Here is a 25,349-nt window from a genome sequence, read left to right as displayed (position 1 = left end):
AAAGTCCACAGGGTCCTGGAGTGATCTGCGGGAGTTACTCTACCCCCAGTCAGGTAGGAAAAAGGAACCAATGGGCTTCCAGTCAAAAACATTTCATGTATTACCCATCCAAATAAGCTTTTCTCCTTAAAGGGGACTAAAGCCACTGCTTCCCTTGCTCTAAGCAATAGGTCACCTTTGATCTGCGGAGGAAAAGTAAAATCACATACCTGAATGCTTGAATTTTCACATACCATTTAGGAGATGCTGGTGGGGATGTGGGGTTTGGAGGTATCCAAGGAGCCCTACTGTCTTTCACAGGCTGTTGGTTCATTTTTAATCTGGAGGAGACTGTTGTCCTTTGCAACCTGCTTTTGCTGTAAGAGGGGGTTGGTCTACTTTTTTCAGCTTTGTGGAGTCCCTGCAAGAGAGAAATATGAATTATAAAGCCAAATGGATAGCAAAGAAACTGGTTTTAACCTCGGGCTTACTGAAGGTTCAAATGTCCCTATGCTGTTCATGTATTCATTCAGCAAAAACTTAAGTGGAAAGCACTGTGGCAGAAATTTGGGGAGGGCACAGATTACACTAAAACCACCCTGGCTGTGGGGAGAGGGGTACATGTGTAAAGGAATCCCTGGCTTGGCCATCTTTATATATATAATATATATATATTTCTTCCTAACTAAGCAAAAGAGGTTAAACTGTAAAACATTCTTGGTTGAAATACACCTCTCAGTCTTGTGGTTTCCTATCTGTAAAACGGGAGATAATGTCTTCACAAATTTCTGGAAGATTAAAAGAACTAATAGAGGAAGAGTACGATGAAGGCAGGAAGGTATATGCCACCTAAACAGAACAACTACCATAAAATGCTAAGGAGAACAAGGCTGTTTCAGAGAAATATTCCAGGCTGAATTTGTACAAGCTCAACCCTGACTTCCCAACGACCTCCCTTGAGAGTCTGTTTGAAAAGGAATAGACTTGATCTTAATCCATGATTTATGAGCAACAGGTGATTATGTTACAGAAGCCTATGGAGAAGCCGTCAAATTGGAGCAACCACGTTAAGCATATTCAGACTAGGAGGTGGTCTGCCAGCCAGTTCTCCACTGGTAAGGCCTGAAGTTAAACTTTAGATAGAAGCTTAAGAATATAATGCACTTTGAAGCCAGCTGACTTCCAAAGCCATGTTAGAAAGTCCTCACCCTCAGATACCTTTCAAAATCAAATGATATATTATGTATCAGTATTTAGCAGGAAATCTTCATCGTAACCCCTCAAATTTTATACTTCCAAATCAGAAGCAGAAAAAAACTGTATTTTGCAATAGCCTGTCCAATGAAGACCATGGTATCAAATCAGAAAGGCTCTTACTAAACCTGGACAAGAAAGAATGCCCTGTCCTTAGTAACAATACTAAAACTTGTTTTTTGTTTAAAAAAAACAAAAATTGCAAAAACAACCTGGAGCCAAGCTATGTCAGCTTAGACAGCTGGGCTCAAGGGCTCTGGCATTCAAATGCCCAAGAACTCAAATCCTGGCTCCACCACTTACCAGCCTCTGTGACCTTGGACAATGTCAGACTAATACAAATGGGCCAAAAGAAAGGAGTGATTCCATACTTGCTGTGGTCTTGCTGGTGCCAGAGTATCTTTCTTCCTGGACGGTGGCACATTCTCAGTCACAAGCTTCTTTCTCCCTGCTTTTATTTTTGCCAGGGCTAATGTCTCTTCTTTGAAGCCTGCATTTTGGTCGAGGATAGATGGAGCATCTTCCTGAAGGATATCCGCCTCTAATCCGTCAAGCTCATTTTCCAGCCTCTGGGTCACTGGAAGCTCTGTGTCGGGTTGACATTTATCTACATGGAGATTTCAGAAGGACAAGCGGAAGGAAATGCTATTCAAATCAAGTGAGAATGATTATCCAGAGGCAGATAAGCTCACAACACCCTCTTAAAAACTGAAGCGTCTTGCTGTCAAGAGTTGCTTCTGATTCTATGATTCCTACTGCAGTTCTATGGCAGAAACCTAAGTATCATGGCTGACTCCTAAATCTTACCTCCCACGTGTACTTACTCACCCGGTCCCTCAAATTCTAATTTTATCAGTAAAATACCTCTTGCCCTTTTCTTCCCTCCTGCCACTCCCTAAGGTCAGGCTTGCAATATCTTATGACTGTAACAACAGCATCTTCTAACAGACCCCTTCTTTATCTTCAATCACACCTTCTCCTGACTACCATAATTATGTTTTTAATGTAAATATTTAAGTATCACTTCTCAAAACCTTCAATGGCTCCAAATTTGATACAGAATAAAGTCTGAACTCCATACATGACATACAACCTGCAACGGGAAAAAAAGTAAAACTGTATTTGAAGATGAGATATTTTGAATATAGAAACAATCCAAAGAGAATCTACAGATAGGCAATTACAACTAAGAATAGAGTTCAGCAATGTTTCTGGATAGAAGAAGAAAATAAACAAAATTCAGCATCATTTGCACATACCAAAATAACTAATTAGAGAAAATGTAAGAGAAAAGGTACCCCATTAACAGTAACAACTAAACTATAAGGCACTAAGGAAGAAATCTTAGGAAACACGTATAAGACTTTTTACCAAACAAAAAAGTTCAAAAGTATTTTTGAAGGACAAGAAAGAAAGTCTGGATCAATTCTTTTCATGAATGAAAAAAATACTGTAAAGCGTCAGTTCTCCCCATGCTGCTGCTGCTGCTGCTAAGCTGCGTCAGTCGTGTCCGACTCTGTGCGACCCCATAGACGGCAGCCCATCAGGGATTCTTGAGGCAAGAACACTGGAGTGGGTTGCCATTTCCATCTCCAATGCATGAAAGTGAAAAGTGAAAGTGAAGTCGCTCAGTCGTACCCAACTCTTTGCGACCCCATGGACTGCAGCCTACCAGGCTCCTCCGTCCATGGGATTTCCCAGGTAAGAGTACTGGAGTGGGGTGCCATTGCCTTCTCCGAATTCTCCCCATAGTGAGCCTCAATTTTGAAAGCAAGTTCAATTAAAATCTCAACAGATTTCTTTTCTGCGGATATAAAATTTTAATGCTAAAATTTTTACGAGGTGTAAAATCCCAAGACAGCCCAAATAATCCTGAAGAACAACAAAGTGAGGAGTAGGGCAGGGGTGGGAGTCTTAGCTTCCCAGAGACAGTGTCTGTGATAAAGCTGTAATAATTAAGGCAGTGTGGGAGTGATACAGGCACAGGCAGAAACCAATGAAGCAGGATGAGTATGACAAAGGCAGTATGACGAATCAGTGAGTATGACCTGGATCACTCAATAAATAATGCTGAAATTACTAGTATCCATAGATAACTAAAGAAAAGTCCAAGTGTTCAGCGTGAGAATCCTCGCTCTCACACTGAACACTTACATTCTAAATGTAAAGAAGACCTAAATGCAAAAGGAAAACTTTAAAGCTTTTAGAAGAAAATATGAGAATATGATTATGACATCAGGGCAGAAAATGCTTTCTTAAAGCTAAATATAATGTTAACATATGTAAACTTAATTACACTAAACTGCATCTTGCTTTTGACAAAGACACCAAAAAAGTCACAGACAAGCCAGAGTCTGAAAGTAGATTTCTGTAAGGTATATAATTAATATAGGCTTAATATCCAGAATATATAGAGAACAACTATGAATCTATAAGAAAACAAACAATGCAATAGGGAAACAGGCAAAGGACAGAAAATGGCAGAGAGAAAACCTAAATTGTCAATAAAAACATGAAAAGATGAGCACTCGCAATCAGAAAAATTGAAATTAAAGCAATGAGGTACCGTTTCAAATTCACCAGATTGGGAGGAAAATGTTTACTGTGACAATACCAAGTATAAACAAAGATGCAGAAAAACAAGTACTCTCACAGCTATCAGTGCAGGAGTGAACTGGCACAGCTACCAGAAGATTCGCCCACACTGTTGCCCAGAAGTTTCACTCCTAGGAACATACTCAGCCTTGAGGGACCCTCAAGCGTACACAGGAAGACATGAGCACAGTCACTTCATCAACGTTTATAATGGCAAAAAATCAGACACAACCCAAAGGTCCATCAGTTCTACTACATTTAGACTACTTTTAACAGCAGTGAACGCAAGGCCAGGTCCCCCTTGCGTCAGTTTTTTAATCTCGTGCTTTCCAAGGCCATGGAGGTTACACAGCAAGGATACATAAACTGAAAGGAAAGAATGCTTAGACAAACCCTAGTCTAAAATTTAATCATTAACCCTCAGGTTTACATACAGCAAGGCAACTCTGACCTCTAGGTCCCGATGCCTTTCCAGTAACGATCTGTATAAACCAACTGCAAATGTAGCACAAGCTCCAGGGGCAGCTGAGTTTGAGGACATTGCTGGTGGTGGGGAGGGACTGTCCTCATGTCTGATGAGTTGTACTAACGCAATCCACCACTTCAAGAACATTCCAGCAGCTGCTAAAGAAATGCATCAGTTACAGAAATCACAAGACCAAATCAGGCTCACACATTTATTTCAAATGAAAATGGCAAAGATGTGATTTCCTAACTAACTGGCTCCCTATGACTTTTAGGGGCAGGAGGTCAGAATGGAGGAATTAGGTAGAGCGACATCTAAAACAGAAACAGACACCAAAACCTTCTGAAATCCGGTTCATAAAGACAAGAAAAAACAAACAAACAAATAAAAACAGGAGCACCACCACAACCTTCGCCATAAGCAACTGTACCAAATTTGCAAAGTGGCTAAGCATAATCACACCTCAATTTGTAATGATGATAACAATGATTTATCATCATCTCTTACATTTGTACATTTCTTCCGTTTCTAACATCCTTCACATTCACATTTGAGGCTCAACGTGACCCAGAGCAGGCGGGGCAATGATTAACTTTTCAAACGAGGAAATGACAGTCAAGTGTTTTACTCAAGGTCAAGGACAGCAAGCAGCAGGGTCACATCTTCTGACTCCCAGTCCAGGTGAGGCCCATTCATTCTGCCCTATCAGGAACTGCAGCGCTGTTCCAGACAACTGAAGCTTACATACTTCTGGATGAAATACCTAATTTGCTACTTTAAACAACTCAGTCAGTCACATAGGATAAGGACCACCAGCATACCTGAGAGAGATTGAAGGTTTGATTCCAGACCACCACAATAAAGCAAGTATCATGATAAAGTGAGTCACACAAGTGTTTTGGTTTCCCAGTGCATACAAAAGTCATGCTTATATAATATGTAGTCTAGTAAGTGTGCAATAGAGCTATGTCTTGAAAAAATGTACACACCTTAATTAAAAAATACTTTATCACTAAAAAATGCTAACCATCACCTGATAACACTGGGTTGCCGCAAACCTTCAACTTGTAAAAACCACAGTATCTGCAAAGTGCAATAAAGTGAAGCACAATAATGTAAAGTATGTCTGTATTATCCACATCCACAAATAGAAAAGTGCAGGTTCGGAGAGATGAAATCATCCACCCAGGACCACAAGCGGGCAGAGCTGGGACTAGCTGCTGCTGCTGCTAAGTCGCTTCAGTCGTGTCCGACTCTGTGCAACCCCATAGACGGCAGCCCAACAGGCTCCCCCGTCCCTGGGATTCTCCAGGCAAGAACACTGGAGTGGGTTGCCATTTCCTCCTCCAATGCAGGAAAGTGAAAAGTGAAAGGGAAGTTGCTCAGTCGTGTCCAACTCTTCGCGACCCCACGGACTGCGGCCTACCAGGCTCCTCCGTCCATGGGATTTTCCAGGCAAGAGTACTGGAATGGGGTGCCATCACCTTCTCCGAGCTGGGACTAGAGGGAGGTCTTTTTGGTCCCCGTTTTCCTCACAGTGGTCTGTCTTCCTGCTTTCCCTCGCTGGTACCTGTGGTGAGTTTTAAATGAACAGGCTTCCCAACTTTTCTCTCTGAAGCTCGTCCCCACCTGTTAGTGCACTACACAGTTACGGGTCCCTCTCATCTTTTAACTCATTTGGGAAACACTTCTCTGTGGGCAGGCCTGGAAAGTTCTCTACATTTCCTCCAGAGCATCGTAAACGAGCCCCTAATACCCAGAACTGAAGCTACCATGATCTGTTGCTCAAAGGCCTTTCCTTGCTCTACTACACCCTCTTCACAGCTGGTTATGTAAGCACCTAATTACTGCCGGGCCCTGGGCTCCCACAGAGGATACATCATCCAATAAGCATCACACTCGTACTGAGCGGGAGGCGGCCCCTGGGTAGAAGGAAGGTGGCAGCATTGGTTCTACCTGCCTACCAATGCAGGGAACAGAATGCCATGGCACAGCAAGTAAATATCTAACAGTGACTAAGGACGTTAGGTTTTATTACATTCATGATACAGGCAGGGCAGTACACTATGGAGGTGCCCAAGAATTAGTGACAAATTGAGGAACTGAACTGATTTATAACTTCAGATCAGTAGAAGAAACAAAATGAAATAAGAACTCGATTAACATAGTAAATTACAACAAAGAAAAAGAAGTGGCAGATCAAAAATAAAAAGGGAGAAAGAAGTCCAAATGTGCCGTTAATCTCAGCAAATGTCAGTAGGTTAAATATAGAACTCTACAACAGGGTTAGAAACACTGACAATGAAGTATTTACAACAGACATTCTCAAAACAGCAAAGACGGACCGTACATACAGGGATGTGAAATGTTATTCTCGGTAAATGTCAAATGTGTTGGGTAGATGAAACAATATTTGTATCAAACAAAACAGAACCCAAAGTGAATAACATTAGCAAAACAAATATTTAATAATAATATATAAAATGCACCAAAAAAGATTTATCAGTAAGGAATGCTTATGCATCTAACAGCACGACTTCAAAATGCACTAAACAAAAATGAATACAAATACAATGAAAAATTTTAAAAGTCTTCAAGTCTTTAACATACCTTTATATCAGTCGTCTAAAGATCAAGTAAATAAAACCATAAAACTATAGAAAAAAAATAATAAGAGAAATAAAGATTGGGAAGGAGGACATAAACCAATGGTTATATTCATAGATGACATTGACTGTATACATTGAAAAACACAAATAATCTGCAGATAAATGTACAGAAATAAATTAGCAAGGTTGCTAGATACAAGATCAACACATAAAATCAACTGTGTGTATACCCATAATATACGCTAGAAATTAAATTTTTAAAAAGACATCCTTCGCAAGAGCGCTGGAAATAGCAATACCAAAGAATAATTATAACTAAAGACGAACACACACACACATTTTAAGTTACTAAGAGTATTTAAAGACAACTTAAATGAATAGAGGGACATATGTCCTGCCTGTGGATTGGGAAATATAATTTCGTAAAGATACCAATTCCCCACCAAAATTTCAATAGGTTGTTTGTTGGGAGTGTTGAGAGAGAGAGGGCAGTGCAGCAACAAATTCTGATTCTAAAATTTCTAAGGAAACACTGAGGGCCACTGCTGACAAAAGCTGACTTAGAATAATTAAGATAGTATACACTAGCCTAAGAACCTACAATCAGATCAGTGGAAGAGAACAGAGGACCCAGGAAGTGACCCCGACACATGTGGACACTTAACTTATAACAAAAGTGACATCGCCACTGTGGGGAAAAGGATAATGTTTTCAATGAAGAGTGCTACCTCAAGTAGATGTCCACCTGGAAGAAAATGAACCTTTTCTAGAAAATAATATACGGCAAAGGGAAAAGCTTTTTTTTTCTATTAATTAATTCTTTATTTTTTTCCCCTGACCAGGGCATTATTGTTGTTCACTCACTAAATCATGTCTGACTCTTTGTGACCCCATGGATTGTAGCCTGCCAGGCTCCTCTGTCCATGGGATTTCCTAGGCAAGAATACTGGAGTGGGCTGCTATTTCCTTTTCCAGGAAAAGCCTCTTAAACAAGACCCAAAAACAATCTTGAAAAAAAAAAAAAAACCTATATAGGAAAAGATTGCTACATTGGAATTCAGTGAAATTAAGAATTCTGTCCATCAAAGACACTACCGCAACATTTAAAAGCAAGCCACATCTTATTTCTAAAAGAATATTTACAACACAGGTAATTGGGAAAGGGCCCATATGCAGCATACTCCTACAAAGAACTCAACAAATCAATAAAGAAAAGTGAAAGGAAAAAAGGAACAGAAAATAAGAAAGAGAGAGGGGGAGGCAGAGGGAGGACTGGGAAAGAGACCTGAACTGGCACATCACAAAAGACATGTAGATGGCCAATAAATGCACAAAACAGTACTCACCAGAAATCACCCAGAAAATGTACACTAAGACACAATGGCAGCCTTACACACCAACCAGGTGGCTAGAATTTCTAAAACTAATAACAAGTGCTGACAAGGATGTATAGCAACCATTCTCACAGGCAACTGGTCGGAATATAAAAGATAAAACTACTTTGAAAAAAATCCGTTGAACAAATACATACCCTGATGACCTAACAATAATACTCCTGGGAATAAACCCAACAGAAATACACACACACATGTACCAAGAGACATATATAAAAACAATCACAGTAGTTCTCCTTATAACCACTCCAAACTGGAAAAAACCCAATGACTGCACAGTCCACTTCCATTTATAAAAGGAAAACTGTTGTTGCTTAGTTGCTCTGCTGTGTCCAACTCTTAGCAAACCTTTGGGATTTTTCAGGCAAGAATACTGGGGTGGGTTGCCATTTCCTCCTCTAGGGGATCTTCCCAAACCAAGGATCAAACCCCAACTCCTGTGTCTCCAGCATTGCAGGCAGGCTCTTTACCCGATGAGCCATCATATATTCTACTTCAACTAAAATAAGGGAAACTAGCTGATATAATGGCACATTAAAATTTTCAATATTAAAATTTTGAAACTAAAGTACTATCAGTATAGGTGTGTCAGTTTAACTATGAAGAAAAAAAGAGGACAAGAAAATCTCTCAGTAAAACAGGAACAGAAGAAAATTTCCTTAACTTCATATGCAGATTTGCCAAAACTCAAGAGTCAGCATCATGTGTCAAAATGCATTCTGTTTATACTGGGAAAGGGGGGCAGGGCTGCAAAAGTTAAGCATCTTAAAAGAAAATATTTATGATATATGTAAAACAGAAAAGGATGAAGACCCAAAATACATAAAGAACTTCTGAAGCAAAGACAGGACCCAGTAGGGAGATGGCAAAGGATATGAACAGACAAATCACAGAAGAGGAAGAAATAAACAAGGCCAAGGAACATGCGAAAGAAAAATCTTCCTCACCAGGAATCAGGGAAATATAAAACAATAAGATAGTCAATAACATTTTCCACCAAGAGGCTGGAAATTTTTACATTTCATTACATACGGTACTTGGTAAGGATATGGGGAAACATATACTGATGGTCAGTGCTAGTTGAAAACATAACTGTACACCCATTTTCAAGGGCAAGTTGGCAGTGTCTGTTTTAAATGAGCAAACCATTTAAGCTTATAATTCTACTTACCAGAATAACAAGAATTTATTTATTACCTATGTAAAAAAAATCCATTCATATCAACCAAGCATGTGTTTATGTATATATGTATACATAGCTATCATTAAAATGTAAATAAACAAACTTAGAAGAGAAAGTAGGGCTTTAACTGCCAGCTCTGTAGGAATTTACTTTGGTTAGCCCAGATGCAGGAAAAGGGCATTTTACGTTCTTCACTCTCCCTCCTCTATGGAAATACTCCAGCCTCCAGCCTAAAGCGGCATCTTGGTTGCTATTCACTTATTTTAGTTCCAGGGCACTTATTGTTGACCAGACTGAGAAATCCTGACTTTTCCCTCAATGTGGCAACTGTTACAGCCCAGACAATGTCAAGGAATAAAGTATCTTGCAGTAAACACTTTAGGACACATACCAGCAAGGAGCTTCTTTGCCACTGAAGGTCGTCTTGTTTCCTGTGGAAATATCTCCTTTGCTACAAAGGGCTTCCTCTCACTCTTCGGGGATGTGTTTCGCCATCTCTCTAAGGCCCTTTGGCTACCAATGGGAAATCTGCTCCGAATTTCACCAAAACATTTCTTTGCCTTTTTTGGAGACAGTTTCTTTTCCAGGAGAGATTCCAAAGCCTGCCATGAAACAGTCAATCATTCTCTTAAGTTTGTCTCACAGAAGTCTGACTGTTGATCACAAAGCGGAAAATGGGGACCCTGGAAAAATGTGTTATTAAATGGCCATCTCCAGTTGTTACTGAACCATCACTTACTTTTAAAACTTGGTTATTTAGGACATCCAGTTAATAAAAGGAATTTTGCATGTTCTTTTACATGTTTAGCTCGTGAAAACCAACGATTAAAAAGTAAAAAATATCACTAGTATTAAAGGTATTCAAATTCTAAAATTAAGGATCCCCGTTTAAAAACTAACCACAGTCTTCAGAATATAATCCAATATAATTCCCTTCATTAATTTTCAATGAAAACCTCATAAACTTAATCTTTTAAGTGGGCACACAAACTATAACACACATCTTCATAAACTACAGGAAACAGCATGTTATTGGCTCTGATCACTCATCCACCGCAGTGCGGGAGATCTGTCCCCGCCAGCCCCCTTTCCTGAGAGAGGCATGTGCTCTAACAAGCACCCACTCACTCATCAGCAGGCAGCAAGGGCCCAGTCTCCCACGGTCAGTACATGTTAATGAAAACGGAGCACAGCCAGGGACATTTAGTTCAGATGACAGTCAGGAATAAGAACATAAACTGTGGGATAGTGTAGTACACATCAATAAGAATAAAGTTCTTGTGCTACTGAATATTTTCAAATGTAGGGGAGATAAAGGGTATGTTTAAGAAACATTATGTTAAGGTACTCTTGCCCAAACTTTGGGATAGACACTATATCTCTTGAGATCCTTTCTAGAATGATCAAGCTATGTTCTTCAAATAAAATTGCATTCCTGGGAGGTGGGAGGGGGGTTCAGGATTGGGAACTCATGTACACCCATGGCAGATTCATGTCAATGTTTGGCAAAGCCAATACAGTATTGTAAAGCAAAATAAAGTAAAAATTAAAATTAAAAAAAAAATCAGGAAACAGGAAAAAAAAAATTGCATTCCTGATAGTGATTCCCTATATATAAATGAAAGCAATGTAAATCACAAATATATTTGCTGGATAATGATCAAGGTAGAAAGGGTCTTAAAGATCACCAAGGGGTAGCTAATGGTAGAAATGGCCTGTCACTTGGTCTAGAATTCTTCCCACTACAGCATGCCTCCCTATAGCTAAGTTTACCATTATGTATCTCACACCAATATAAAGGCTTCTTTTTCTTTAATCTGTGGGTGAAAATGTGTGGTACAGTGGAAATGACAATGGCATGGGAGTTCGAAGACAGGTGTTTGATTCCCAGCCTTCAAGGGAAGTGTCTGTGTCATGTCCCTGAGCTTTGCTTTTTTTCATATGTAAAATAGTAAGAAAACCAACTGCAAATCACAGCAATACAGTAAGGATGAATGGCAGCATTCTCTAAACTTCAGAGAACTATCAAGATTTAAGGACAGACTGTTTTTGCTGTCTTCATCACCAATAAGAACTAAGAACACTATCCATTCCTGACCAGTACACACCAGTTGGGATCTCCAGAAGTCTCTAGCCATAGCACAAGACTTTAGGCTTGCTTCCATATATTTTTATGCTTCTTTTCAAAAATCTATCTAGACTGCACACTGATATGCTAACCTAACTACTAAACAGTTTTACTGTTATATGCTAATACATTCTTTATTAAATGGCATGGTCATGGAATGGAATATTCTGCTTAATTAATGGCCTGGTTATGAGTTGTTTTATGCTCTAGACTTAAGACACCATTTCTCAAAGAAGTAAGATACAATATTGACTAGACTGTAAAAACAATGAAATTAAAATGAAGTGCTCCTTCTGCTCTCTGCAAAGCTTGAATTTACTAGGTACCAGATGAGTCTTGTGTTCTCCATGAACCTCAATGAAATCAGGCAGTGGTGAACATAACCTCCCCGCTTAGAAATAATGCACTTTAAATACAAATCATGGTCAATTTCATACCTCGATCTGTTGCAGGATATCTATCACCACATCAGGGACAGAAGACTCGGCCTCCAGCTTGGCAGAACAGAGAGAGAGCTGGCGGATAAGACTGCCCAGCTCCTTGCACCAAGTAGGAACAGGGTACTCCCCTCCAGCAGTGAACTGAGTGACAAACGTCTGTAAGGCCCGAATTGCTCCTCGATGGGCAGCAGCCAGCCTGGACACTGCCCATGACTGGCAGTAAATGAGATGCAAGCGTTACTTCAATACTCGGAACGTCTAAATGTTAACCTAACCCTTAACAAACATTTACAGTCAATCTTCCATGTAAGAACGACTTCCACTGTGAAAATTTTCCATAGTAAAGGGAACTATAAAATTTAAAGGTTTCCTAATAACAAAGTGTTTTCCCTCTCATGCTCAACTTCTTATACCAGCTGCAACAACAAACAATCTATTTTCAGAACCTGTTTCTTGGAAGGAGACCCTAGAAGTCAGGATATTTAAGATGCTCACTCCCTAACAAGTTTCTACAAGTGTTGATGATAAGTATCGATGCAGAGAAGCCACACGTAATACCATCAAAGCACTAGACATGTAGTTTATAAATAATAAGAATTAAGCATAATTAAATTGCATCCTACCTTCTTAGTGTGTTTAATCTTATGTGGACTCAATTTATCCAATTCTTCCTGTATTTCTTTAACCTGGTTCATAAAGGGGGGGAAAAAATGAAAATCTTTGTACCTTTCCACTGATCTTTTCTGTAGAAAAGGAGGCATCTTATCTTGTCATATAACCATTATTGATTCGAGTCACTTGAAGATGAGAACAGACTCCTCATTCAAGCACTCCCACAACAGCTACTGGTTCCCAGTCTGAGATGGTGGCTACAGCACAGGCTTCCCTTCCATCCCTTGATTCCCACTGTAAGAGGAATTTAACATAAAGGAAGTGACTCGGGAAAGGTAGGAGGCCACGTAAGGAAGTTTTCAGTGCCGTGCTGCCAAAGAATTCAGCTGTCGGACTTTCCTGATGGTCCAGAGGTTAAGAATCCACCTGCTGATGCAGGGTTCAAGCCCTGGTCCTGGAAGATCCCACATGCTGTGGGGCAACAAAGCCCGTGCACCACAACTAGTGACCCTGTGCTCCAGGAGTCCGGGAGCTGCAACTACTGAAGCCCACGCACCCTGGAGCCCGTGCTCCGCAGCACGAGAAGCCACGGCACGAAGAAGCCTGCGCGCTTAGTGTACTCTCTCAGGGCCTAGAGAGCAGGCCCTGCTCACCGTATGGAGAAGCCTGTGTGCAGCAACGAAGAGCCAGCGCAACCAAAAAGAAAATAATTAATCAATTATAAAGAAAGAAGTCAGCTTTCACCCTCTTAGTTACAGAGAGCCAACCACACCTTTCAAGCAGAGCTCTGACAGGCTAAGATTCGTGTTTCACAACAATCCCTATGACAGCAGTGTAGAGTAAGGACCAAAGCAGAAGCCAACAAGAATAAGAACAAAATCTCACCCAGGCATTATCTTTCAATCAAAGAGCCCAGTTTGGGGTTCAAGCAAGAAAGCTAAAATGTGACCTAAGTGACCAGAAATAAGTTCAACGCTTACTAACAAGTAAGACATTAAGATTGAAAAAGTGACGTCACGTAGTCATGTCCGACTCTGCAACCCCATGGACAGCTCCTCTGTCCACAGGATTTTCCAGGCAAGGATACTGGAATGGTTGCCATTTCCTTCTCCAATTAAAGCTGAAACAAACATTTTAAAAAATCTACCCATAATGTAAATAATATAAATGCCTATTCATCAGCCACTACATGTAGCCTGGACAGAGGAGATTGGCATGCTGCAGTCCATGGGGTCGCAAAGAGTTGGACACGACTGAGCAACTGAACAATGACAAAACGCATCCTGAGTGACATTTAACATATTCTTCATTCTTTACTATTTAGTAAAGACAACCAAACTATCTGCTATGTGGTGGTGGTGGTTTAGTTGCTAAGTTGTGTCCGACTCTTGCGACCCCATGGACTGTAGTCTACCAGGCTCCTCTGTCCATGGAATTTTCCAGGCAAGAATACTGGAGTAGATTGCTATTTCCTTCTCCAGGGGATCTTCCCAACCCAGGAATCAAGCCCGGGTCTCCTGCATTGCAGGAAGATTCTTTGCCGACTGAGCTATGAGGGAAGCCCTTCTCCAGGGGATCTTCCCAACCCAGAGACTGAACCCAGGTCTCCCACACTGCAAGTAGATTCTTGACCAGCTGAGCCACCAGGGAAGCCCGTCTACTATGTACTAAGCTTCTAATGTACAACAAACATGCAATGGATGGGAAACTAACAAAGTCTCTTTCCTCTAAGACTACAAGGTGTGTTACTGGGGACCAAGGATTTCAGGGTAACTGATCCACTTAAACTTGTCTACAAAAATATGTGCTGTATAGCACTTTTTTCCTGGGGAAAGGACACTTAGGTTTCAGTAGATCCTCAAGCGTCTGTGACCCCCGAAAAGCAGAACAAAACGAACAAAACAGTATTTAAAGAGTTTGGCTGTACACACACAGACACATAAAGACGGAGGGCAGAAAGAGGAAGAATTGTTTGTCCACACATTCAGGAAACTTAGACGCACAAACATATCAGAATCCATGTAGGATACGCTGATGCTGATACTTCTGGCACAAAAGGAAAGCACAAATTCCCTGGGAAGGCCACCCCACCCTCGTCCCTGGGCCTCCGCACCTGTTGCTGGAGGACATAGAGCGTACGGGCAGAACGGACCGCCTGCTCCTGTCTCCTGACCCGGATCCTCCGCTCCTCATCAGGATCCAAAGCTTCTTCCACACGATCTGAAAATATTTTTCCCCCCAAAGTGGATTATAAACCATACATAAAAGCTGATTAAAAACTTCAATGGCTCACAGAATAATGAGGTTAAAGATCTTTAGTTTTACTAAGAAAAAAAAAAATGAGGTTGTCCTAACAAAAAATTTGTTTTCATCAGCCAAGAAACGAGCAAGGGGGCCTGTGTACTTGACTCCGAGATGGAAGAGACAGGAAGGTGTTAATCAAATCCAAATGCTCCGGACAGCCTAGCCCACTGTTATGCAGTTATTATTTTTAAGCTATTTATATTGAACCCAAATCTATAATGCTTTCCATTAAAAAAAATAATTTATTGACCTATTTTTATACATAGCAAGATTTCTTTTATACTTTCTTATCCTGAACCCAGAAGAGGAAACCTTTCTCTAACATATTAAGATAGCAAGGGCTAAAATTATTTGCCAAAGCCTTCATCTATTTGTCAGGAAGCAGACCCTTGTACACAATGCTGCTCCATATTTTCAAACAATTAGTTCAAAAAAATTGTTTCTGGAAGACTACCTGAGCAGCTCTGCTCTAAGGCCCCCTATACAAGGCCCCCTCAGTAGGGTGGCATGCCTCTTGGCTTTGCTTCCCCCCACCTCACCCCAGGAGCACGGTTTCTACCACACTGTTCCATGGGGTCATGCTACAGACCACCACTGAGCAAAGTCAGGAGAAATGAGCCAAAACACTTCTGTTACTGTGATGTAGGAATGTTTTTGACTTGTTCATATTACACAACATACTCTTTATGAAGACCCACCAGAGAAATCTTCCAACCTCTATACCTGGCATAATTTTCCCCTTGTGCAATTTTTTTTTTTTCTTTGTAAATTCTCTAATTGATCACATTTTCCTCTTTAGCAGACTCTGTGGAAGCTTAGAAACAAATCTTTTGCCCATTCCTAATAAGTCTTATTTTGTACTTTCCTTTTTTTTCCTATGCCAAAATACCTTCATTTACATAGTTTTGTTCTATTTTGTTCAATCTGTTTCTGTACCGTACCTTAAATTCATTATGTAACGTGCATATGCATACATTACTTGACTTTAAAATGCAAAAGATCATCATAGACTCTACTATCCTGGCACAGTAGCCCCTTTTGATGCCAACTCCCTATGCCTTGCAGTCTGAGAGCTAGGCTTCTCAGCTATGGTTACCCCAAATTTTCCACGTGTAACCAATCTTCTACTCTCCAGGAAAACGCAAGGGCGTAGAGAATGGTGAAAGATTGTAGAAAACAATATGAGAGAATTACATACCTTCCTTTCTACCCTGCGGTCAGATATCTCATACATACATCTGTTGCTCCCTACCACTGCGGCATACTCACCTAAACATTGCCCAACTTAGAACTGTTTTTATCTAGAATATACGTGTTTTATATAATGTTCTTTTCTGAACAAATTAAAAATAACTTTTCCAGAAGGACTTCTGGATTCAGAAGCAAAACGTTGTAAGATAATTGGCACTCAGGCGCCAGAAGACAGCAGGTACTATGATTACTAGGTGGGACCCTCAGTCGTTCAACTCACCTAGCACAGCCTAAGGAAAAGGAGCTGTTCCAGGTGCCTCGGCTGGAAAGAGATGCTAGGGCAAACTTCAGAAAAAAAGACACTGGTCAAACTCAAAATTCATCTGTCTTGTCATGAATGCTCATTCTAGCGACAGAAGGACAGAAAGGGAAGTGATGAGGGGCAGGGGTCCTGAAGAATGTATTTGGCCTCTACCCTCTTGGAGCATTTTTTTCAAAGTCAAGAGTCCAATTTGTCTCACCTCTTTTAGCTACTTCTTCAATTTTACGGACACAACTGCTCAATTCTTTTTGGAGTCGCTGAACTTCCAGCAGGCATTTGTGTTCACATAGGCTTTTGTGCTCATCTATCCTGGAATGTGGCTGAAGCCCGGGATCATGCGTGGGTGGAGAATTTGGCACAGGAAGACCTGATTGTCCTGGATGAGATGTGTACAGGTATACCTTGGCGCCTGAGCTGGAAATCTCTACTTTGGACGGCTGGTGGCTGCCATAACAGGCTTCCCGACTCCTTGATTCCTCTCTTTCCACCCCAAGGTCAGGCGTTTTATGCTGAGAGCGTCCACAGTTCCGAAAGACATGGGGTTGACTTCTGAGGTGATGCTCTTTTCTATGTTCTTCTAACTGTCTTCGTTTTACATCTCTTTTGGCCAGATGAACCGCATAGCTAAGTCTCTCTTCTGATACAACAGAAAATGAAACAGAGCTGCTCAGGCCGGGACCATCTCTAAAACCCAAATCTCTACAGTGGTAAGACTCATTGTATGAGTGCTTCAGTTTCTCAATTTTAATTCCATGTGGGCAAGAGTATTGGGTTGCCAAGTTGCTTGAATGTGTAGGAACATTCCTATTAAACTGCAGCTGGTTCTTTAAAAAATAAATAAATAAAAGCAAACACGTTAGAAAAATACCATATTGCATAGCTGACATATGTCTACAATCAAGTTTCTAACATTTCACCCGCACTATTATTAGTGCTTACGAGGTATTTATTTTCCTGTTGCACTGAAAGAACTGGCCACTCTCACACCCTTGAACTGATCACATATCCCTGGTTTTATCCTACAGTCATCTGCTGCTGCTGCTGCTAAGTCGCTTCAGTTGTGTCCAACTCTGTGCGACCCCATGGACTACAGCCCACCAGGCTCCTCTGTCCACGTGATTCTCCAGGCAAGAATACCACAGTAGGTTGCCATTTCCTACTCCAGCACATCTTCCCTACCCAGGGATCAAACCTGCACTTCCTACACCTACACCACCGTTCAAAAGAGGAGAAAGTTCATGAGAAAGTACAAATGCACCTGATTATCTGTGCAAAAAGAAACACAAGGAAGAAAAATCAAAGATCCCAACCCAAGGATCAAACCCATGTCCCTTCTGTCTCCTGCACTGGCAGGCGGGTTCTTTACCGCTGGTGCCACCTGGGAAGCTCTCAGAAATCACTGAGTCCCCTGTATTATCCTTCTGGTTACTAGTAGCATACTATGATCCTCCTCACAAAGTCAACCCAGAAAGCTTCAAGCAAAACCAGTAAGTTCCTCAACTGCCCAGTGGTGGACTTCTGCCTTGTGTCAAAATGTCAGGTTCCAGTAAGTGAACAACACAGTTCATCACGAGTGTTCCTGAAAATTGTTCCACAGACATACCACCCAGAATCTAAGCCAATGACAATACTTCTTCAGATCTTCCTGAGACTTTTTATCTGGTGGTTAGACCACATCTTTTATCCTGCACCTGAGTGCATCTTGCTCTAAATAGTCCACTTACACCTTTTCATGCAGGTTTAAGATTTTGTAGGTTATTATCATGATAGATGGGGCTTCCCTGGTGGCTCAGTGGTAGAGAATCCACCTGCCACTGCAGGAGATGCAGGTTCAGTCCTTGGGTCAGGAAGACCCCCTGGAGAAGGAAAAGGCAGTCAACTCCACTATTCTTGCCTGGGAAATCCATGCAGAGGAGCCTGGCAGGCTATAGTCCATGAGGTTGCAAAAGAGTCAGACACAGCTTAGCGACTAAACACCATCATCATCATCATAGACACAGGTTTTGTTTTTCACTTAATAAACATAGGCATGCTTCCATCCTCCCACAAGTTTTATTATTTTTCATAGTTGCATTTTCCAAAATCCAATGAATGGCCTTTTCATGCTTATCCTAACTATAATCTTATTATTAAAGATTGAAATTGTTCCAGGTTTTCCAATAATAGAAATATTAGTTCAATTAATATTCCCATGCATTTAGTTTTTTCCTCTTTGCAAAATATTTCCCGAGGATAAATTATCTGTTCTGGGATTACTATGTCAAAGGGAGCAAATCGTTCTGTGGCTTTCGACCTGTCCATGTCTGTGGCAGGTCACCAGCCTTGGAAGATTCTGCCAGCAGGCCTGGCAAGGCCTGTATGAAGATGTCTTATTCGTGGAGATGGCCTCCCCAACTCTCACAGTACACACGATAATGTGTGTTTATATAATCATGTACATGAAGAGTCAGTTTAAAATAAACCCAGTGCGAGAAAACTGAAGGAAAGAATTTTAGGGAAAAGAAGTAGAGATTATGAGAGAGGGAAAAAAAAAGTTACCATCTGGAAAGTGCACAGAATGAGAAACAGTACTTGGAACTTGTGGGCTTATTAGAGAAATCCTTCCCCCCAGAGTAAAAAATGACCTAAAATACCTAGGGGATTTGATATACATACTAAAGTAAGTAAACAAACAGTGGATTCCTATTTAACCTGGGTGTAGAGAAAGGCTTTCCAACTATAACTCAAAATCTATGTGCAATGAAACAGTGAAAAATTTTATTACTTCAAGTAAAAATTTTAAAAACAACTTGTTTTTTATGGTTAAAAAAGAACACCATCTGGAAAGAACTGGAAAAATATCTGCCAATACAAAGGGCTCCCATATATACAGAAATCTTTAAAAATTGAGGTGAAAAAAAAGATCAAAACTCAGTATAAAATGGTAAAAACACATGAACAATTAACAACAACAACAAAAAGGTAGAAATATGACCCTTAAATGCATAAAATGTTGGTCAGGCTCATAAAAATACCAAGTGAAAACACACTGAGACAGCAACAGAGCAGCAAAGTCAAGAGACACAACAATACAAGCTGCTGGCAGGGCTGTGGGAAGACAGGCCTGCTCACAGGGTCCCCGTGGGAGTACAGGTCCCAGGGATGGGACTCTGGCAACAGTGGACAAAACCGCACGCGCATCTGCCTTCTGACCTCGCAGTCTCACTTCCAGAAATATATTCTGAAGATATATCCCCAACAATACATGCGCACAGGGTATACATGTGTTGTTTGCAACTGCAAAGCACTGAAACCGATCTAAATGCCCACGTAAAAGCATGTCTCAGTCTATGGTACACCCACGCAGAGAAGCCATGAAGATATAAAGAAGAATGGGGAAGATGTGCAAGAGCCCATGGGCAGGGATTTCTCAGGCATGCTGGTCAGTGCAAAAAAGAGCATCTGTAATATGCGCGTGCGTGTGTGCTCAGTCGTGCCCAACTGCTTGCAACCCCATGGACCGTAGCGCACCAGGCTCCTCTGTCCATGGGATTCTCCAGGTAAGAACACTGGAGTGGGCTGCAATTTCCTTCTCCAGGGGATCTTCCTGACCCAGGGATCAAACCCACGCCTCCGGTGCCTCCTGCACTGGCAGGCCACCCTTCAAAAGAGGGGAGAGACAGGTCATGAGAAGGTACACATGCAGCTGATCATTTGTGCAAAAGGAAACGTAGGGAAGAAAAATCAAATAGAATAAGATAAACTATCTACAGGGTATGGGGAGGAACTGGGTAGCAAGGACAGAGGGAATGGTTGGGGGTGGGGGGGTAATATTTCACTGAATGTTCTTTTCTGCATAGATTTGTTTGGAATCACGTTAATGTTTCACATACACTGGAGAGAAAGGAAGGAAGGGAGAGGGGAGAAAGGGAAAGAGATAATAAACAAAATTCAGAAGGATAAAGGAAAACACTAAAAATGAATACTAACAGAAACCAATGAAGCAAACTGAAGTTCAAAAGACTAATACAACCACACTAAAAAGTGAGGGTTAAAAAAAAAAATCAACTTTGGAACATAGCATTTGGACTATCTGCCCTCAGGCTAAAGATAACAAGTTCTCTAAACAAACACTGAACTCTAATCTGTAGTGTTATTTTCCTTTGCAGAGGCATGGGTCGAATTTTCAAACAGTTTTGTACATTCTAGGATTAAGCAAATGAGTACACACACTGTGGGTAACTGGGAACTGGTTTTATACTCTTGAATATGGGAGTTACATATGGGAAGTGTTGGACTGGATTGGAGATACCTATGTGCATTCAGAGGGTTTTAATATAGACAGATAGGCAGACAGACAGGCAGACAGACACAGAGAAAGGAGGGCAAGAAGGGAGTAAGAGAGAGGAGAGGGGAAGGAAGGAGGGGAGGATGCAGATATGAGTGCAGAGCTGCATATGAACTGTGTTCAGGCACACGAGTGTACACGGCTATTTCCCATCTCTGTCCTAGGGGACAGCACAGGACAAAACACTGACATCCAAGAACCAACGCGCATACCCAGTACCTAGACACTGACTCCTAAAACTCATTCACCACCAAAGGGATGAAGGCTCCCTTCAAGAGTGGCTGGGAAGGGGCAAAATACTCTGAGCCTGGCATTATCTTTTTATACCAAAAAGTGGTCAAAGGCTGATGGCAACGTGAAAAGGACACTGGAATCAACTTGAAGTGACTCTCACTTCACCGACCAAATCAGAGACCGTTTGAATATCATATTGAATTAAGTAAAATGCTAAAAGTATCCTCTGATATAAGTAAATCACCACTTGTCAATTGTCATAATAAAAAACTGATTCAGGCAAAAGTCATCAATGAATGCTAAAAGCAAATGAAGTCTGGGAAGTAAAAGGATATTAACATGGTCTCAAAGACAGAAACTTCCAATTACAAAAGGTAAAAGAATAACTTTACAATGGAAAACTTGGCAGACACCACCTTAATTAAACAATAAAAGGGAACATGGTCAGTAATGGGAATGAGTCGACCTATGTACCCCCTGAGGTGATGAGCTCAGCCTCACTTCGGAGGTTTTCCCACCACGGGTGCACAACCTGAATGTAACTATGAGAAAATTTCAGACAAACCCAAATTGAGAGGAAATCCTCAAATAACAGGTCTGCATTTTTCAAAAATGTCAATGTCATGAAATACAGACTCAGAAATCATTCAGATTAAAGAAAACTAAAGCAATGTAACAAAAGTCATGATTTTGGATTTTCTTTCACTATTAAGGACATTACTGAAACAACTAACAAAATCTCAGTGAGGTCTGTAGATGACACGATAGCATCATTTTAATGATAATTTCCTGATTTTGATCACTATACCATGAGCTATTTCAAATTCTGAAACATGATGCTGTGAAAGTGCTGCACTCAATAGGCCAGCAAATTTGGAAAACTCAGCAGTGGTCACAGGACTGGAAAAGGTCAATTTTCATTCCAATCCCAAAGAAAGGCAATGCCAAAGAATGCTCAAACTACAACACAATTGCACTCATCTCACATGCTAGTAAAGTAATCCTCAAAATTTTCCAAGCCAGGCTTTAGCAATGTGAACTGGGAACTTCCTGATGTTCAAGCTGGCTTTAGAAAAGGCAGAGGAACCAGAGATCAAATCGCCAACATCCGCTGGATCATCGAAAAAGCAAGAGAGTTCCAGAAAAACATCTATTTCTGCTTTATTGACTATGCCAAAGCCTTTGACTGTGTGGATCACAGTAAACTGTGGAAAATTCTGAGAGAGACGGGAATTCCAGACCACCTGACCTGCCTCTTGAGAAACCTATATGCAGGTCAGGAGGCAACAGTTAGAACTGGACATGAAACAACAGACTGGTTCCAAATAGGAAAAGGAGTATGTCAAGGCTGTATACTGTCACCCTGCTTATTTAACTTCTATGCAGAGTACATCATGAGAAACGCTGGACTGGAAGAAACACAAGCTGGAATCAAGACTGCCGGGAGAAATATCAATAACCTCAGATATGCAGATGACACCACCCTTATGGCAGAAAGTGAAGAGGAACTCAAAAGCCTCTTGATGAAAGCGAAAGAGGAAAAGTGAAAAAGTTGGCTTAAAGCTCAACATTCGGAAAACAAAGATCACGGCATCTGGTCCCATCACTTCATGGGAAATAGAAGGGGAAACAATGGAAACAGTGTCAGACTTTATTTTTTGGGGCTCCAAAATCACTGCATATGGTCCCGCAGCCCTGAAATTGAAAGATGCTTACTCCTTGGAAGGAAAGTTATGACCAACCTAGATAGTATATTCAAAAGCAGAGACATTACTTTGCCTACTAAGGTCCATCTAGTCAAGGCTATGGTTTTTCCTGTGGTCATGTATGGGTGTGAGAGTTGGACTGTGAATAAAGTTGAGCGCTGAAGAATTGATGCTTTTGAACTGTGGTGTTGGAGAAGACTTGAGAGTCCCTTGGATTGCAAGGAGATCCAACCAGTCCATTCTGAAGGAGATCAGCCCTGGGTGTTCTCTGGAAGGAATGATGCTAAAGCTGAAGCTCCAGTACTTTGGCCACCTCATGCGAAGAGTTGACTCATTAGAAAAGACTCTGATGCTGGGAGGGATTGGGGGCAGGAGGAGAAGGGGATGACAGAGAATGAGATGGCTGGATGGCATCAGTGACTCGATGGACGTGAGTTTGAGTGTACTCCAGGAGTTGGTGAAGGACAGGGAGGCCTGGCGTGCTGCAATTCATGGGATCACAAAGAGACACGACTGAGCGACTGAACTGAACCATGATTATACAAGCACAAGTACTTAGGGGCAAAAGGGTATCATGTCCTTAAATGAATCAGTTCAGAAAACAATTTGCGTGTGTGTGTGTGTGCGCATGCAGAAAACAACTGTATGCATTTGTGTATGTGTGTGTGTGTGAAGCTGCTGCTGCTGCTGCTGCTGCTAAGTCGCTTCAGTCGTGTCCGACCCTGTGCGACCCCAGAGATGGCAGCCCACCATGCTCCACCATCCCTGAGATTCTCCAGGCAAGAACACTGGAGTGGGTTGCCATTTCCTTCTCCAGTGCAGGAAAGTGAAAAGTGAAAGAAGTCGCTCAGTCGTGTCGGACTCTTTGCAACCCCATGGACTACAGCCTACCAGGCTCCTCCGTCCATGGGATTTTCCAGGCAAGAGTACTGGAGTGGGGTGCCATTGAAAGAAAAGAAAAAGGAAGAAGGGAGAAAGGGAGAGGGGACATGTAATAAAAAGTTAACATCTGGGAAATCTGGAGAAGGGTATCCAGGAACACTGTGTAGCATTCTTGCAACTTTTCTGTCAGTCTGAAATTAAGTCAAAATTTTATCTGACATATTACTACACACCCACGAAAATAGTTACAATTTTAAAACACCACCAAATGCTGGCAAAGATGTGGAGCAGCTGGAGCTCTCATTCATTACTGGTAGGAACATAAAATGATACAGACTGCTTTGGGAAAGTCTGTTGGTTTGCTAAAAAACTAAACAGACACCTACTCTATGAGCCAGTAATTTTACTCCCAGGTATTTACCCAAGAGAAATGAAAACATGTTTGCAAAAAGATTTGTATAAGAATGTAGCAGCTTCACTCACAATGGCTTAAACTAGAAATAGCCCAGGTGTCCATCAATTAGGGAATGAGTAAACAGTGGTATGGAACAGGACTCAGTATTAAAAAAGTAACTACTGATACACGCAACAAAGTGGATCGAGCTCAGAAACATTAAACCCACGCTGAAGAGTACATAGTACATGACTCTGTGTACATGAAGTTCTAGAACACAGAAACTAATCTGTAGTGAAAAAAAATCAGAATAGTGGTCGCCTGTTAAGGGTGGGCAGCACCACTGACTAGGAAGGGGCACAAGAGAACATTCCAAGGTAACGGAAATGATCAGTGTCTGAGATATGACTTACACACGTGTGTACACCCTGGTCAAAACTTAGCAAAATGACAAAATGCATACATTTCAATGTAGTTGCTGAAGATGCAAAATAGACATCAAAAGAAACCAGTATACAAAGAAAGAATTCTAGTGTACGATATGCATGCACAAGGACTTAGGGTACGCACATCTGCAATTTATTTTGATATGCATCCAAAAGTAAGATGGATTGATGAATAGATTCTGGAGGAATGGACTGAAGGACAGATATATTCGCTGTAAAATGCAGCTTGCTGTATGTGCGAGGATTTTCATTAATACAAAAAGACATTTAGAGGACAAGTGGGTGAAGCTGAAAGAAGACATTATTAGAGAACATGAGGGAATTACTTTTTGCCATTTTCTTGGGTGTGATAATGCTTAAATCTAAGAGGTGATTTAAAATGTGTTCATTGTCCTTTTCTCTGTCTGAAAAGTTTCATAACAAAATTTGAAAGAGAGAAATAAAACGAAACTACCTGGGTCTGAAGTTTACTGGGGTCACTCCTCCCATCGAGTTGGACACCAGATGCTAGATGAACACACGCTGAGGCTGGTCTGCCTGGTCCCATGGTGTCAGACAGTGTAGACGGATAGTGAAAGCTCAGTCATTGGCCAAGTTTTCCCCTAAAATCACTACCTGACATAAAAGAAAGCACTTTTAGACCAATCTTTTCAAAGTGAAAGAATAAGTAAAACACAATGCTATGCTCATGTAAGAGTATTCTAGTAGTCCATGGCAACCTCACACTACAGAGCGAATGCTTGTGTTGCTGGTTTCTTTCATATACTAAACAACTACACTGTTGAAAGTCTACGTTCCACGAGTACAGAGGACACACCAGCCTAATGACATGGGCATTCCTCATGGCTCAGTGGTAAAGAATCTGCCTGCCAATGCAGAAGAC

The 25,349-nt window shown here is 41.2% G+C and overlaps 1 protein-coding gene across 6 annotated transcripts in view; it reads right to left on the bottom strand.

Annotated features, from left to right (window-relative positions):
* The window catches only part of KIAA0753 (KIAA0753 ortholog), a 63,589-nt gene that overhangs the window by 33,062 nt on the left and 5,178 nt on the right, over nucleotides 1-25,349 (bottom strand). For 3 of the 6 annotated variants that reach the window (XM_012185538.4, XM_012185539.5, XM_060395337.1), the window contains exons 2-9: nucleotides 24,921-25,081; nucleotides 16,677-17,301; nucleotides 14,774-14,880; nucleotides 12,672-12,734; nucleotides 12,046-12,261; nucleotides 9,872-10,082; nucleotides 1,605-1,840; nucleotides 234-400 (exon numbers count right to left, since the gene is read on the bottom strand). In XM_012185538.4, the coding sequence (XP_012040928.2) occupies nucleotides 234-400; nucleotides 1,605-1,840; nucleotides 9,872-10,082; nucleotides 12,046-12,261; nucleotides 12,672-12,734; nucleotides 14,774-14,880; nucleotides 16,677-17,301; nucleotides 24,921-25,013 (1,718 nt within the window). In that variant the 5' untranslated portion in view covers nucleotides 25,014-25,081. The remainder of the gene's footprint in view (nucleotides 1-233; nucleotides 401-1,604; nucleotides 1,841-9,871; nucleotides 10,083-12,045; nucleotides 12,262-12,671; nucleotides 12,735-14,773; nucleotides 14,881-16,676; nucleotides 17,302-24,920; nucleotides 25,082-25,349) is intronic. The other 3 variants (XM_042255546.1, XM_060395339.1, XM_060395338.1) reach the window with 1 other exon arrangement.

Source organism: Ovis aries, chromosome 11 (genome assembly GCF_016772045.2).
Source record: "Ovis aries strain OAR_USU_Benz2616 breed Rambouillet chromosome 11, ARS-UI_Ramb_v3.0, whole genome shotgun sequence".
NCBI classification, from domain to species: domain Eukaryota; kingdom Metazoa; phylum Chordata; class Mammalia; order Artiodactyla; family Bovidae; genus Ovis; species Ovis aries.
The sequence above is the reverse complement of the archived record's forward strand: the minus strand, read 5'-3'. Positions and strand labels throughout refer to the sequence as shown.